The sequence below is a fragment of the Gracilinanus agilis genome, unplaced genomic scaffold (genome assembly GCF_016433145.1).
Source record: "Gracilinanus agilis isolate LMUSP501 unplaced genomic scaffold, AgileGrace unplaced_scaffold57477, whole genome shotgun sequence".
NCBI lineage: Eukaryota > Metazoa > Chordata > Mammalia > Didelphimorphia > Didelphidae > Gracilinanus > Gracilinanus agilis.
Window position 1 is genome coordinate 1 of NW_025392995.1, and position 13,915 is coordinate 13,915.

At 40.6% G+C, this 13,915-nt stretch overlaps 1 protein-coding gene across 1 annotated transcript; it reads right to left on the reverse strand.

The window, feature by feature from the left end:
* Positions 1-19: 19 nt before the first annotated feature.
* LOC123256271 (YTH domain-containing protein 1-like) lies at positions 20-2,193 on the reverse strand. The gene has a single exon (XM_044684922.1). The coding sequence runs from the start codon at positions 2,113-2,115 to the stop codon at positions 115-117; it is 2,001 nt and encodes a 666-aa protein (XP_044540857.1). The 5' UTR covers positions 2,116-2,193; the 3' UTR covers positions 20-114.
* Positions 2,194-13,915: the final 11,722 nt, after the last annotated feature.

Genomic DNA, 13,915 nt, shown 5'->3' on the forward strand with positions numbered 1-13,915 from the left:
GTGACTGAGCTCTTAACGTTCACGGGGAGGCTTTGGGTCCTTCTCCATCTTCCTGTCTCCCTTCAGACCTGGGTCATAACCAGATAACCCTCCACCACCACCACCAGTTTCCCTTCATCTTCTCCTCTCTTCTCTTCGCCTCTGCTCGCGTTGATGCCTCTCCCTGTGTCTCCCGGCATATCTGGAACTCTCACATCTCCTGTCTCTGTGTCTTCCACGGGATCTACTTCTTGGACCACGGAGGGCAGCTCGAGTTTCACGGAGGAAGTCATCTACGCGCATGTCATAATCACATAGTCGTTTGTCTCTGTGTCTTGCTTCATGTGGTCCTGATTGCTGCCCCGAAAAGGACTGTCGAGAAGGAAGAGCACGGTGCCGATAGCGAGGATCATAGGAAGACCCTTCTCTTCCTGGACGCGGGCTGGTGCCCTGCCTTGGTGGAGGTGGCCTCCTCCGGTGAAAGGCTCTCAAGTAGTCATCATAGGACCCGTTTAAGAAAACGTCTCTGGGAACTCCTGAAAATCTTCTGTGCGCTTCCCCATCGCCTGGATGCTCCATAGGCCCCGGGCTGGGAGGAAACCCAGGGCCATAGTCCATCGTTGGTCTCTTTCTGCTCTTATGAGCATCATCCTCTTCTGACTCATGCCTTCTTCTCCTCACGTCCGGGACCCTTTCTCCACGGCATGGACATCGTCTTGAACGAAACGGTGAACGCATTCTTCTCTTGCGATGCATTTTCTCCATGACCGGAAACAAGTCAACCCTCTCATCCCGGGGAAAGAGAAGACAGAGCTGGGTCCCGCATTCCAGGTCCACTTCCTGTCCATCACGTCCAATTCTAACCGGCTTGTGTTCATTCAAAGCATTGGTAAGGTGAAAAGACCTGCTGAAGGGCAATTCATGCCTGCAAAGCCAGTCAATTTGAAAGACCCCTGCCAGCCTTCTGGGACTCATTCCTTCAGGCAGAACCCAGTGTATGGGCGATCCTCCGTGGCGAGATTCCGAAGAGAGTCTCGCGAAGCCTTGAAATGCTCTGCTTCCACTCACAGAAAATATCAAGATGACATTTCTTACAGATCTGAAGGCAGCATTCAATTGTCTTTCCGTGGCTGGAGCTGCTGACCATATAGCCCTGGCTTTGGCAAGAGAGATGTTTTCGTGGCTGCTACTCCTCATGAGGAAGAATCTTGCGTCCCGGAGAATATATTTCAGGCTCCTGGTTTGCTCCTTTTCAAGCGCATCAACAGAAGATGATGATTTTCTTTTGCGCTGCTTTTCCGAACGTGCCAATGCTTCTGGCACACAACTTGGGCTTCTACGAAGAACAATTGAAGCGATGCCTCTGGCTCTGCTCCTCCCCTGGTTTTTCACATCCGACCCATCTGTGGCAGAACCAGATGTGACTGGCCCTTCTGTGAAAAGTGCAGTCTCCGAAGAAGAGTGGCTGGCTGCACCTCCTTCGGTATCAGAGTTGCTTCTCTCTGCCTGCTCTCTCTCCTCTTGCTCATCTTCCTCCCCTCTGTGGTCTTCTTCTTTTCCTTCAGCGTGCCACTCCTCCTCTCCTTCCATTCCTTCAGCATGCCACCCTTCCTCTCCTTCCATTCCTTCAGCATGCCACTCTTCCTCTCCTTCCATTCCTTCCGCCTCCGTCCTTCCGCAGTCTCCCTGCTCCTCGTGCTCTTCCGTAGAGTCCCCGCTGCCTGTCTCAGGGTCATATTCTTCAGAGCTTGCTTCCTCTGTGGAAGAAAGGTTGCATCTGCTGCCCTGCCTGATTCTCGGGGAACCTTCTGCTGCGGAAGACTCGGTCCTGCTTCGTGGATCCCTTTCCCTGACTGAAGTCTTTTCACCTTCACTTTCACGTGGCTCCCAGCGAAGAGGGAACTGGGGTAGCTTGGAAGTCAATTGTCTTGAATGTTCAGAAGATATTTGACTCTGGCTTTCAGCACTTTCCGTTTGGTCCCCTTGTCCTTTTGAATCCTTTCCCTCATTTTCCCCTTCTTCAAATTCAGGGTCATACAATTCCCGGTAGAATTCGTCCTGATCATGATCTTCACTTAAAATACTGTCCAAAGCAGGAAAATCTCCATCCTCGTCCTCCCACTTGGAGACCTCCATCTCTCCAGATCAAGACAAAAAAAAAAAACCAAAACCACCTTGCGGTTTTTTTGTTGTTATTTTTTTTTAATTTTTGTTTGTTTTCGGCTTTTTTCTAGGGTAGAGCTTCCAAAGGTAATTCTTGGTTTGTTTTGGGTAGAGGAGAGGTCACTCCCATGCATCCGCATTTGAGGCTTCCAGTGATCCCAAATGAGGATGGTGTTTGTGATTCCCTCATATAGAGGAGTTGTGGTGGAGAAGAAGAGGGGAGTTCACCGTCTGGGGTCTGGAGTTCACACCTTGCAAAAGGCGGTTTCCCGCATCCCCATGGAGACAAAAAAGATCGTGTGGATTGCTGTGCCTCACTGTATTAGACTCAGAAAATTCACTCCCCTGTCTCTGCCTTTGCTTTTGCCTTTGCCTTTGCCTTTGCCTTTGCCTCTGCCTCCTTCTCCTGCTCTCAGTTATATATATTTCCCTAGCAGCTGTCAGGGACCCCAAACCTTCTCTCCTTCCAGACAAACCCTGAAACATTAATAAACCCTTGGTTACCTAATCAAACCCTCTGGAGAATCTTTGTGTTGAAGAATTAGGCAAGGGTGAAAGGGAAGGAATAATTCTCTTATTTTTTGAGGGAAAATGGAGGCATCCATCTTGGGAGGAAGTAGTTACCCAACATTTCCTCCTGAATCCCTTCACTGTCATTGACAGGGAGGAGCCTTGTGGTTCCTCCTTTCAGGACTTGAGAAACTGACAAGAAATCCCTCAAGTCAGATTCAAACCACTTCTGACTGGCCCTATTCCTTGTGTCTGTAAAAGTACCTTTCATGCCTGGAAGGGTTCAGCCTATTCCCCCCCCCCCCCCAGTGTCCTCTGTCTCTGGCTTGAGTGTCTAGTCTATGTTAGCTGCCTCTCCTGAATACCTTACCTGTACCCTTACCATCCAAATACCACCCTGTCCATTCGTCCCTAAACTTAGTCATCCCTTTCATTCCTCTCCTATTACCTTAATCACCTTTTACCCTTCCGTCACTCAGCAAGGGAAGGAGAGCGCCCGCTGAACTTTAGTGTACCCCCTTTTATCCATAACACTTCTCTCTCTTCCTTTCTCCTCTCTTCTCATCTCTCTTCCCCTCTCATCTCCTGTCCTCTCCTTCCATCAATACTTCTCTGTGTGTTCTCTGATATATCTGAAACTTTCATGTTCTCTATCTCTATCTCTGCCTGGGTATCTGCTTCTTTAACCACTAATGTTCGATTCCAGCAACCTTCTGATTCTCAGCATAGTGTATGGGTGAAGGGTCCTAGGACCTTCCTTCTTCCTTGTCCTTAAACCCAAGAATTCAGGTTTTCTGTACACCTTTTAATTTGAATCAAGCAGGAGGGTTTCCCAACTCTGTCCTGTTGTTGGATATAGTTTTCTGTTCCCTTGAATCACTTTGTTTTTGATTGATGTGGATGAGTTTTCATAGAAGTCTAGACTTTTGCTGCTTCTAAGCTGCCATCTTGATTCAGCCTACCCCCCTCCCCCACTATGTTCTGTATTCATTTATTTCTTTAGAAATTTTTTCATTATGCCCTCATGGAATTAACATTTTTTAGTCATAGACTAAAACACGTTAAGGAATATGTAAATACATGATCATTTGAAGAGGAAATGATCACTAACTCCTGAGGAATCAAGTCAAAGTTTATCCAAGCATCTTGGCACCTCAGTTGAGACTGGAAGCAATGGGGTTTCTACTCTAAGAATGTTGACAAAGATACATGAGACTCTAGAAATGGCTGAATAGACTCTTTTTTATGATGTAAAATGAATAATTTTTATTACCTTAATTTTTTATTTTTAAATATTTTTCCATGTCTCCATGATACATTTTCTTTCCCTCCTCTCTTCCCTCACCCCTAGAGCCAACAAACAATTCCACTGTTTTATACAAATATTATCATATTACCATGATACCTATTTTCCATATTTTTTATTTTTGCAATAAAGCAGTCTTTTAAAACCAAAACCCCAAGTCACATACCCATATAATAAGTAATATGTTTTCTTATGCATTTCTACTTCCACAGTTCTTTATCTCAATGTGGATAGCATTCATTCTCATAAATTCCTCAGGATTTTCCTAGAATAGATCATTTAATTGTTAGCAGTAGCAAAGTTCATTACATTCTATCATTCCACAATGTTTCACTTTCTGTATACAGTGTTCTCATGGTTCTTCTCATTTCACTCTTCAACAGTTCATTGAAGATCTTCCAGTTAATATAAAAATTCCCCAGTTCATCATTCCTTACAGCACAGTGGCATTCCACCACCATCGTTTACCACAATTTGTTCAGCCATTCCCCTATGGAGGGATATCCCCTAATTTTCGAAATTTTTGCCACCACAAAGAGTGCAGCTATTAATATTTATATGCAACACTTTTTTTATTATCTCTTTGAGGTATAAACCTAGTAGTGGTATTTGAGGAAAAGGAATCACTCTCCCTTTGTTTTCTTTGATGTAATCAATCAGTGACTTTTAATGTAATCAGTCAGAAACTTGAAGATCCTTAAGCATTGATTCCAAGTTCAGACCCAACCTCAGAGATAGGAAGTTGAAACCAATGAGACAGGAAATTGATCCCATAAGCACTGCCTCCTCGAGCAGTACCAGACTAGTTAAGGAAGTAGGATTGGTTCCTGAGATCTCATGTGGGAGAACTAGTGGGTATAGAAAAGTTCTTATAAGAACTTATTACGGGAGACCCAGCACAAAGTGGGACATTCTGATTTGCACTCCCTTTCTGGAATTCAGACTTTGGTTCTGGTGACTCTTGCTTAAAGGGCATTGGGTTTCCCATTTGGATTCTGGAGGAGCTTGGATTCAGACTCTGGTGCTGACTGAAAACTCTTGCTGAGGAGACTCTTACTCTGGACACTCTTGCTGAAGAGACTCTCCCACTCTTCTGACTGGAGATTGGACCCCTGTGGGAGTTGGGGGTAAGGTTGGGGGGTGAGCTGGATTGGATCAGATCGGCACTTATGATGATAGGCTAGGCAATATTCTACCTCCTTCCTACATTTCCCTCTCTTTACTATTTCTACTTTGCTGTAATAAAGCTACTAAAGCTACTATCAGCCTCATAATTTTAATTGTAATTATTACAATTTGGTGACCACATTTTTAAACTATACATATTGCTGGATCAAAAGGTATGCATTCTTTTAAAGTCCTTTGGGTATAATTCCAAATGGCCTTTCAGAATGGTTTTATCAATTCACAACTCCACCATCAACTATGTCTCAATTTTGCCACATTATCTCCAACAGTTATTATTTTCTTTTTTTGTCATATTGGTCAATCTGCTAGGTAGGGGGTGATACCTCAGAGTTGTTTTGATTTGCGTTTCTGTAATCAGGTGGGATTTAGAACACTTTTTCATGTGATTATTGATAGTTTTGATTTCTTCATCTGAAAACTGTCTATTCATATCCTTTGTCATTTGGGGAATGGCTTGATTTCTTGTACATTTGACTTAATTGCTTAGATATTTAGGAAATTACATATTTGTTAGAGAATTTTGTGATAAAAAAGTTTTTTTTTTCCAGTTTGTTGCTTCCCTTCCAATTTTGGTTGCATTGGTTTTATTTGTATGATACCTTTTTAATTTAATATAATCAAAATCATTAATTTTATATTTTGTAATGTTCTCTATCTCTTGCTTGGCCTTAAATTCCTTCCTTTCCTACAGATCCAACAGCTATGTTCACCTAATTTATTCATCATTTTGCTCTTTATATTTGTCATTTACCTACTTTGAATTTATCTTGGTATAGGATGTAAGATATTGATATAAACCTAGTTTTTCCCATACTGTTTTCCAATTTTCCCAGCAATTTTTGTCAAATAGTGAGTTTTTGTTCCAAAAGCTGGGATCTTTGTGTTTATCAAACACTAGCTTGCTGAGGTCATTTACCCCTAGTCTTGAATAGACTTAAAATTCACCAGTTGGTTGGTTTTTTTTAATTTTGAGATGTGCAGGAAGAAACTGGAGACTACATCTTTTGCAACATAGTTGGAGGGGGGAGGAAGGAGAGGGGAAGGGAGGTAGGCAGGACTGAGTAGATTGTTGTCATCCTTAGTTGCTGGTTTTCTGAACCTACCCTACTATCTCTGACCCCATTTTCTTCCAGATTATTTTCTTCCATTCTATCAGCTGTCTTCTATATTGGTACTTTCATCAACAAATGATTACATAACACTTTCTCCTTGGTACTCAAGCTTTTCTTTCCTGAAAGGTTCTTAATGTTCTTTTTAATGTCTTCACCCTCTAATCTATCTACTTTTATTATATGGGATTAGTACATGAAGTGTAAAATGTAAAACTAAAATGGACCTCAGAGATCAACTAGCCCAATCCACTTATATTACAGAGGAAGTAATAGGCCCAGAGAGATTATGGGCCTTGCTTAAGATGCTAAATATTTAGCAAAGCCAAAATTTGAATTCAGAACCTTTGCTTCAGATCCCCTTGATATTGCTATGTACACAAATATAAGGAATACAAGTAGGATACAAGTCACAATTGTTATGCTTTCTGTGTGAACATTTATGTTTCAGATATTGACAAATTGCTATAAATCAGGGTTTGTTTTATTCTTTTTTTGATTGCCTGAGTTTAAGAAAGAAATGGAAACAATATCAATAATGCAGATTTAACTTAAAAGTATCTCATGTGTAAGTGGAAGTTCAGTTGTTAAAGATTTACTAGCACCCCACTGGATTCAAGGTAATTACAAAAACATCTGGGATAGTTGCCTCAGAATTTATAATCTAGTTAGGGAGAGAGAAGATCCAGTAAACTTAAAAAATAACTAATAACTCAAGGGAACATATGATAAGGGAGTGCCAGGTGAGTGGAATATACAAAAGCAAGAGGAGATTTGAAGAGAAAAAAATCACTTCTTGTTAGTCAAGAGAGGCCTCAAGAAAGGTGACATAAAAGAAAGAAATGGATATAAAAGATTTGGTAGAAGGAAAATAAGCAGACAGAGCTAGTAAAAGGTCAATGATAAGCATATTTTAGGAGATGGGTAACAAAACATCAAAGACATTTCTAATCTGAGTGCCTAGAAAAATAATGATATCCTGTAAAGAGATAGGGAATCTCAGAGAAGAGATGAGAATGTTTTATATTCCATAATAATGTTATATATTCCATCAGTCTCTGTTGATGGGTTAGTTATTTTTGCTGAAATTGTTGTGTTTTTTTGTTCCTTTTTCCCCTCTCTTTTGCAAGGGATGGCTAATTGAGTAGGGGAGGAAGATAAATATATTCAGAAATGAAGTTGTTATAAAACAGACATAAGTAAAAATTTAAAAAGGAAGGATATGAGGAGAGCTAGTTTTGAAGTGAAGATGTTCAGTTCAATTTTAGACATGCTCAGGTGACAAGATCTTTAGCCAAAAGGTAGTTGGAGAAACAGTCCTGGAATCCAAATGAGAGATCAGAAAACTACCAATGTCTATTTGGAAGGCATTTGTATAGAGAAGACAACTGAAGTCATCTATGAGCAAATAAGTTCTTCAAATATAAGGGCACATAAAGATAAAATCATAAGGAACATCCATAGTTAAAGGGAAGAAGGAGGAAAAACTGAAGAAATGGGAAAGAAAAGGAAAAATGTTGGCAAACTAAAATAATGTAATGTGATTTTTTTTTTAAAATAAAATTCAAGGAGGAGATAATTACAAGATGGTGACAATTAGGGAAACAAATATAACCAAGGTCAAAGAGAACAGAGAAAAGACAGTATGGATTTGACAATTAGGTTAAGTTGATCTTTTAAAGAAGATTTTCATTATTGTGATGAAGATAGAATCCAGATTGCCAGTGATTTAGGAGTAAATGAATAGTATTAGGGAAAGCATAAACAACTCTTTCAGGAAGTTCAGCAGTAAAAGTAAAGAGAGAAATGGAATAATCTTTAAAAGGGTTTCAATTGTGAAAATAAAGAGAGAAATAGAATAGACTTAAAAAGAAAAGGGGTCTGGAGCTTGGATTTTTTTTCTTATTAACTAAGAAGGACTTGAATGCACTTAAATTGAATTTAACAAAAAATACATTAGATACCTAATATGTTCAAGGTATTGTATATACTTGAGAAGAGGCCTAGGAAGGGATAGAGCTAAAGAGGACAAGACTGGAGAGGAAGAAATTAAAAACACTTGAGAAAAAGACAAAAACCTCTAATTAGGTGGGTAGGAGAGAACAATAAACTTCTCTGGAGTCTCAACTGTAGTGAGAAGAAATCCCCAAGGGGTATGGAGGGAGGTCAGGGCTGTTTATAGATAGTTTATGGATATCACAATGCACAAACTCAATTCAAAACCATTTGCAGTGGCTAAAGATTTGTGTCCTATCTTGGAACTTCAAGGCTAGTCAGGAGCAGTTACTACCTTCAATAGCTAATATTACAAATTACACTAGCCCTTCTTCTCCTGCTTCATTTCCTATCCTTTGGCTCTTGTCAATAGGATAGGTCAGTTTGCCTACCCTGGTTCACAATTCCTAGGTTTTTCTCCTGAGCTCTCTGGACCTTTGACAGTCGACCCTTGCTAGCCCTCATTTTCCCCCTTTGTAAAATAAGGGAATCAGACTTGATGGTCTCTAAGGTTCCAAGGTTCCTTCCAGCTCTGAATCTATGGTTTAATAATTCCTCTGCTTGGACTTGGCTGATGGCAAAGATGTTATGTGCACATTTGCTCACCAGGTGGCAACAGAATCCAAGATGGACCCATAACCAATGATGCTACCACATGACCCCAGCTAAGTCCGTAGCATGGAGTCTGGAAGCAAGATGTTGAAGTCAAATTCCTGGGGAGCTATCTTTGGGCCACAGACTTGGATCACACAAACTATGGATGGCCTCCAGGTCCAGAGGCTTAGGTCATGTAAAGAATGTCTAAGGACATGAAAATGCTTACAGACAAGAGCTTCTACTTCCCCACTCTTCCCCCCAGAGCTAGAAAACTGAAACCCAGGACCCTAATGGACAGTCCAGGCCCCTCCTCATGCCTGAGCATTAGAGGATGTATTCAGGAAGAAAACACCAGAGAGGCAAAGACTTTTCAGTCTGAAAGAATCATCAATCCATCTCCCTCTCCTATTTCAGTTCCTAGAAAAGGATTAAGCCTTTGCAACAACCATTATTCTCCATGTAATTCAGGAAATAAGTAGTAGGGAGTGAGGCTCTCTCAAATCAAAGGGAAATACAGACATGAACACACACCACCTTGAATGTTGTGGGTACTCAGTTTCTCCTTTATCCTTGTTTTTTGCCAAGTTGTTCATTACCTATCAGAACAGAGGTCAGTATCCAAGATTTTGTCTGGGTGTTTATTTCCTTCCTTCAAAATTTCTCTGTATCTTACTTGTTTCAATGGAAAAAATCTTTTATTTGTAGTCAGAGGGCCTGTGTATAAATTCTAGCTCTGTCTTTTGTCACCTATGTGGCCTTGGCAAGGCCCAAACTATTTTAGGCTCAGTTTCCTCCTCTGTAGCATGATGACTTAGTCTAAAATTAGGAATTCTTAACCTGGAGTCTACTGATAGATTTCAGGAAATCTGTGGAATTACATAAGGGAAAAATTACATCTTTATTTCAATAAAATTTCATAATCATATGGATTTTATTTTATTCATTTAAAAACATAATTTTGAGAAGGGGTCCAGAGGCTTCACCAGGCTGCCAAAAGTGTACGTGAGATAAAATAAGGTTAAGAACTCCTTTTCTAGACGACCTCTAAGGTTACTTCCAGTTCAAAATCCCTAGGATTTAATGATGCATGCCCGTTTCTCTCCCCTATTAAAAATCCTAAGGACCAGCAAGTACCTAGCCCAGGGTAAGAAATGGGGGCAGGAGTCCAGTTAAGATGATGGCAGAGTAAGGAGCAGCTGCTCCATCTCTCCTGACCAAAGCATACAGGACTCCTCAAGGGGAAATAAAAACGAGTCCAGAGGAACGAAGGAACCCCACAACAGGACGCAGCATTGAAGGTACGCAGAATTGGGGCATTTCCACGCTATAGGGGGGTGAAACAGCTCTCACTAAAACTCGAGAGGAAGAAGCCCCTCCCCCATCCCCCACACCACACACCTCGCACAGCACAAGTGTGAAAACAGGACTGGGGCAACCAGATAATCACTGGCAGCCCCAGGGCTTGTACCTGTGTGCTGCAAGAAGAGGGACCCCAGGTCGCTGGGGGCAAGCACGGACTTTCCCCTAGCGTCCACCTGGGTGAAGGCAACGCCTCAGGCCGGGACAAAGGCCTCTAAAACCCGGCCTTTCCCTAGCACTGAAGGCATCGCCTCAGGTGCGAATAAAGATCTCCAGCCCACGGACTTTCACTACCTTCTGCAGGGGTGAAGGCAGTGCCCTAAGAGCATCTGCTCAGGCAAAGGCAGTGCCCTAGGCTTGAATAACTATCTCCAGCCCAGGCTTGGACCTCCAGTGAGGACCCCATGGAGACCTGGCCATGGAAGCAGCCCCAAAGACTGCTGAAGGAACCTCAGGCAGAGGGGCAGACCAGGGTCTACCAGGAGGCCTGACCCCGAGGACAAGGAGACGGGAGCCCAGAGCTTGTAAGGCCCAGGCAGACCCTGAGTGCAAAGACAAAGCTGAAAAGGGGCGGGGCTAACAATGGTCAGCAATAAGGAAGTCCAGAAGAAAAAGACTATCAAGAGAAACTCTGGAACACTGGACAACTTCTACACAGAGAAAATCCAGACAACAGAGGAGGGAAAACAAAAATCCAAACCTCCCCAAAAAAACGAAAGCTGGTCACAAGCTATGGAAGAGTTTAAAAATGAAATGCTGAGGAAGATGGAAGAAATCTGCCAAGAAAATAACAGTTTAAAAGGCAGAATTTCGCATTTGGAAAGTGAGACAAGTCAACTGAAGACCAAAAATGACCAGATTGAAAAGGAAAACCAAAAAATTATAGCCAAAAACCAAAACATTAAAGCCGAAAACCAGTCCTTAAAGGCTAAAATCGAACATTTAGAAACCAATGATCTCTCAAGACAACAAGAACAAATAAAACAAAGTCAAAAGACTGATAAAATAGAAGGAAACATGAAATATCTCAATGAGAGAGTGACAGACCAAGAAAACCGGTCTAGAAGAGAAAACTTGAGAATCATTGGTCTTCCAGAAAAGGCAGAAATTAATAGAAACTTGGACTCCATACTTAAAGAAATTATTCAGCAAAATTGCCCTGAAGTTCTACAACAAGAGGGCAATATAGACATTGAAAGGATCCATAGAACACCCTCTACACTGGACCCAGAAAAGTCAACACCCAGAAATATAATAGCGAAATTGAAGAGCTTTCAAGTTAAAGAAAAAATCTTACAAGAAGCCAGAAAGAGACAATTCAAATATCAAGGAGCACCAATAAGGATCACACAGGATCTGGCAGCCTCAATGCTAAAAGACCACAAGGCTTGGAATACAATATTCAGAAAGGCAAGAGAGCTGGGCCTTCAGCCACGAATCAACTACCCAGCGAAACTGACTATATACTTTCAGGGGAAAGTATGGGCATTCAACAAAATTGAAGAATTCCAAGTTTTTGCACAAAAGAGACCGGGACTAAATGGAAAGTTTGACACTCAACCACAAATATCAAGAGAAAGATGAAAAGGTAAATAAGAGGGAAAAGAAAGAAAACTCATAGTCTTTTAAGCTTGACTCTTTAAGGGCATAAATAAGATCTAATTATCTGTATTACTAGGTGGAGAAATGCTATGTATAATTCTCTGTAGTGAACTCTATACACTATTATAATATTCACTATTATAGCAACCAGAAGAATAATTCATAGGGAGAGGACAGGATACTAAATGGTCTAAGAAGACATGGTGGGTGGGGAAAAGGGGGGGAATAGTAGGGGACACCAAGAAAAATCCGAGTAAATAAGAAAAATAAGATATTCTATTACACACAAAGAGGGCATGGGAAGGGGAGGGGATGAATAACATCATAAGAAGGAGAGGAAGAGAGCATAATCAAACCTTACTCTCAGTGTAATCAATCCGGAGAAGGAAGAGTAGCTATATTATCCATCCGGATAAAAAACTCTATCTAACCCTACTGAGAAAGTCAGAAGGGATAAACCAAAGAGAGCAGGGGAGTGGGGAGGCCAAAAAAGGGAGGGGAGAAGAAGGGGGAGGGAATTCATTTGGTCTTTAAAAAAACAAAAAGAAGGGAACAACAAGGGAGGGGGCAGAAAGGGAAGTCAATCAAGGGAGGGGATAAGGGATACTGGCTCAAAGCAAACCACTGGTGTAAAAGAAAATAGTGCAATAAGAAGGAGTGGGTCTAGGGGAGGATACAAAAAATGTCAGTGAATACACAACTAACAATTGTAACTCTGAATGTGAACGGGATGAACTCACTCATAAAACGGAAGCAAATAGCAGAGTGGATCAGAAACCAAAACCTACCATAGGTTGTCTACAAGAAACACATATGAGGCCGGTAGACACACACAAGTTCAAGGTTAAGGGTATGAGCAAAATCTTTTGGGCATCAAATGAGAAAAAGAAGGCAGGAGTGGCTATCATGATCTCTGACAAAGCCAAAGTAAAAATAGATATGATTAAAAAAGACAGGGAAGGTCATTACATCCTGATTAAAGGCAGTATAAACAATGAGGAAATAACACTGCTCAATATATATGCACCAAGGGGTATAGCATCCAAATTCATAAAGGAGAAACTGGCAGAGCTCAAGAAGGAAATAGATAGTAAAACCATAATAGTGGGAGATCTAAATATTCCTCTTTCAGATCTAGATAAATCAAACCAAAAAATAAATAAGAGATAAGAGAGATGAATGAAGTCCTAGAAAAATTAGATTTAATTGATATGTGGAGAAAAATAAATAGGGACAAAAAGGAATACACCTTCTTTTCAGCTGCACATGGTACATTGACAAAGATTGACCATGTAATAGGGCATAGAATCATGGCAAACAAATGCAAAAGAGCAGATATAATAAATGTAACCTTCTCAGATCATAATGCGATAAAACTAATAATCAATAAGGGCACCTGGACAGGCAAATCAAAAACCAATTGGAAATTAAACAATATGATTCTCCAAAACCAAATTGTCAAAGAAGAAATCATAGAAACAATCAACCATTTCATTGAAGAGAATGACAATGATGAGACATTCTACCAAACTCTGTGGGATGCAGCCAAGGCAGTACTCAGGGGGAAATGTATATCCTTGAGTGCATATATTAACAAATTAAGGAGGGCAGAGATTAATGAATTGGGCATGCAACTCAAAAAATTAGAAAGCGAGCAAATAAAAAACCCCCAGATGAAAACTAAATTAGAAATACTAAAAATTAAGGGAGAAATTAATAAAATCAAAAGTAAAAGAACTATTGAATTAATAAATAAGACTAGAAGCTGGTATTTTGAAAAAAAAGATAAAATAGACAAAGTACTAGTCAATCTAATAAGAAAAAGGAAAGAAGAAAACCAAATTGACAGTATTAGAGATGAAAAGGGAGACCTCACCTATAATGAAGGGGAAATTAAGGCAATCATTAAGAACTATTTCGCCCAATTATATAGCAACAAATATAACAATTTAGGAGATATGGATGAATATTTACAAAAATATAAATTGCCTAGATTAACAGCAGAAGAAATAGAATACCTAAATAATCCCATATCAGAAATAGAAATTGAACAAGTCATTAAAGAACTCCCTAAGAAAAAATCACCAGGACCTGATGGATTCACAAG

Bases quoted from the DNA above. Each gene is read 5' to 3' on its own strand.
- LOC123256271 (XM_044684922.1), bottom strand. From the start codon at position 2,115: ATGGAGGTCTCCAAGTGGGAGGACGAGGATGGAGATTTTCCTGCTTTG.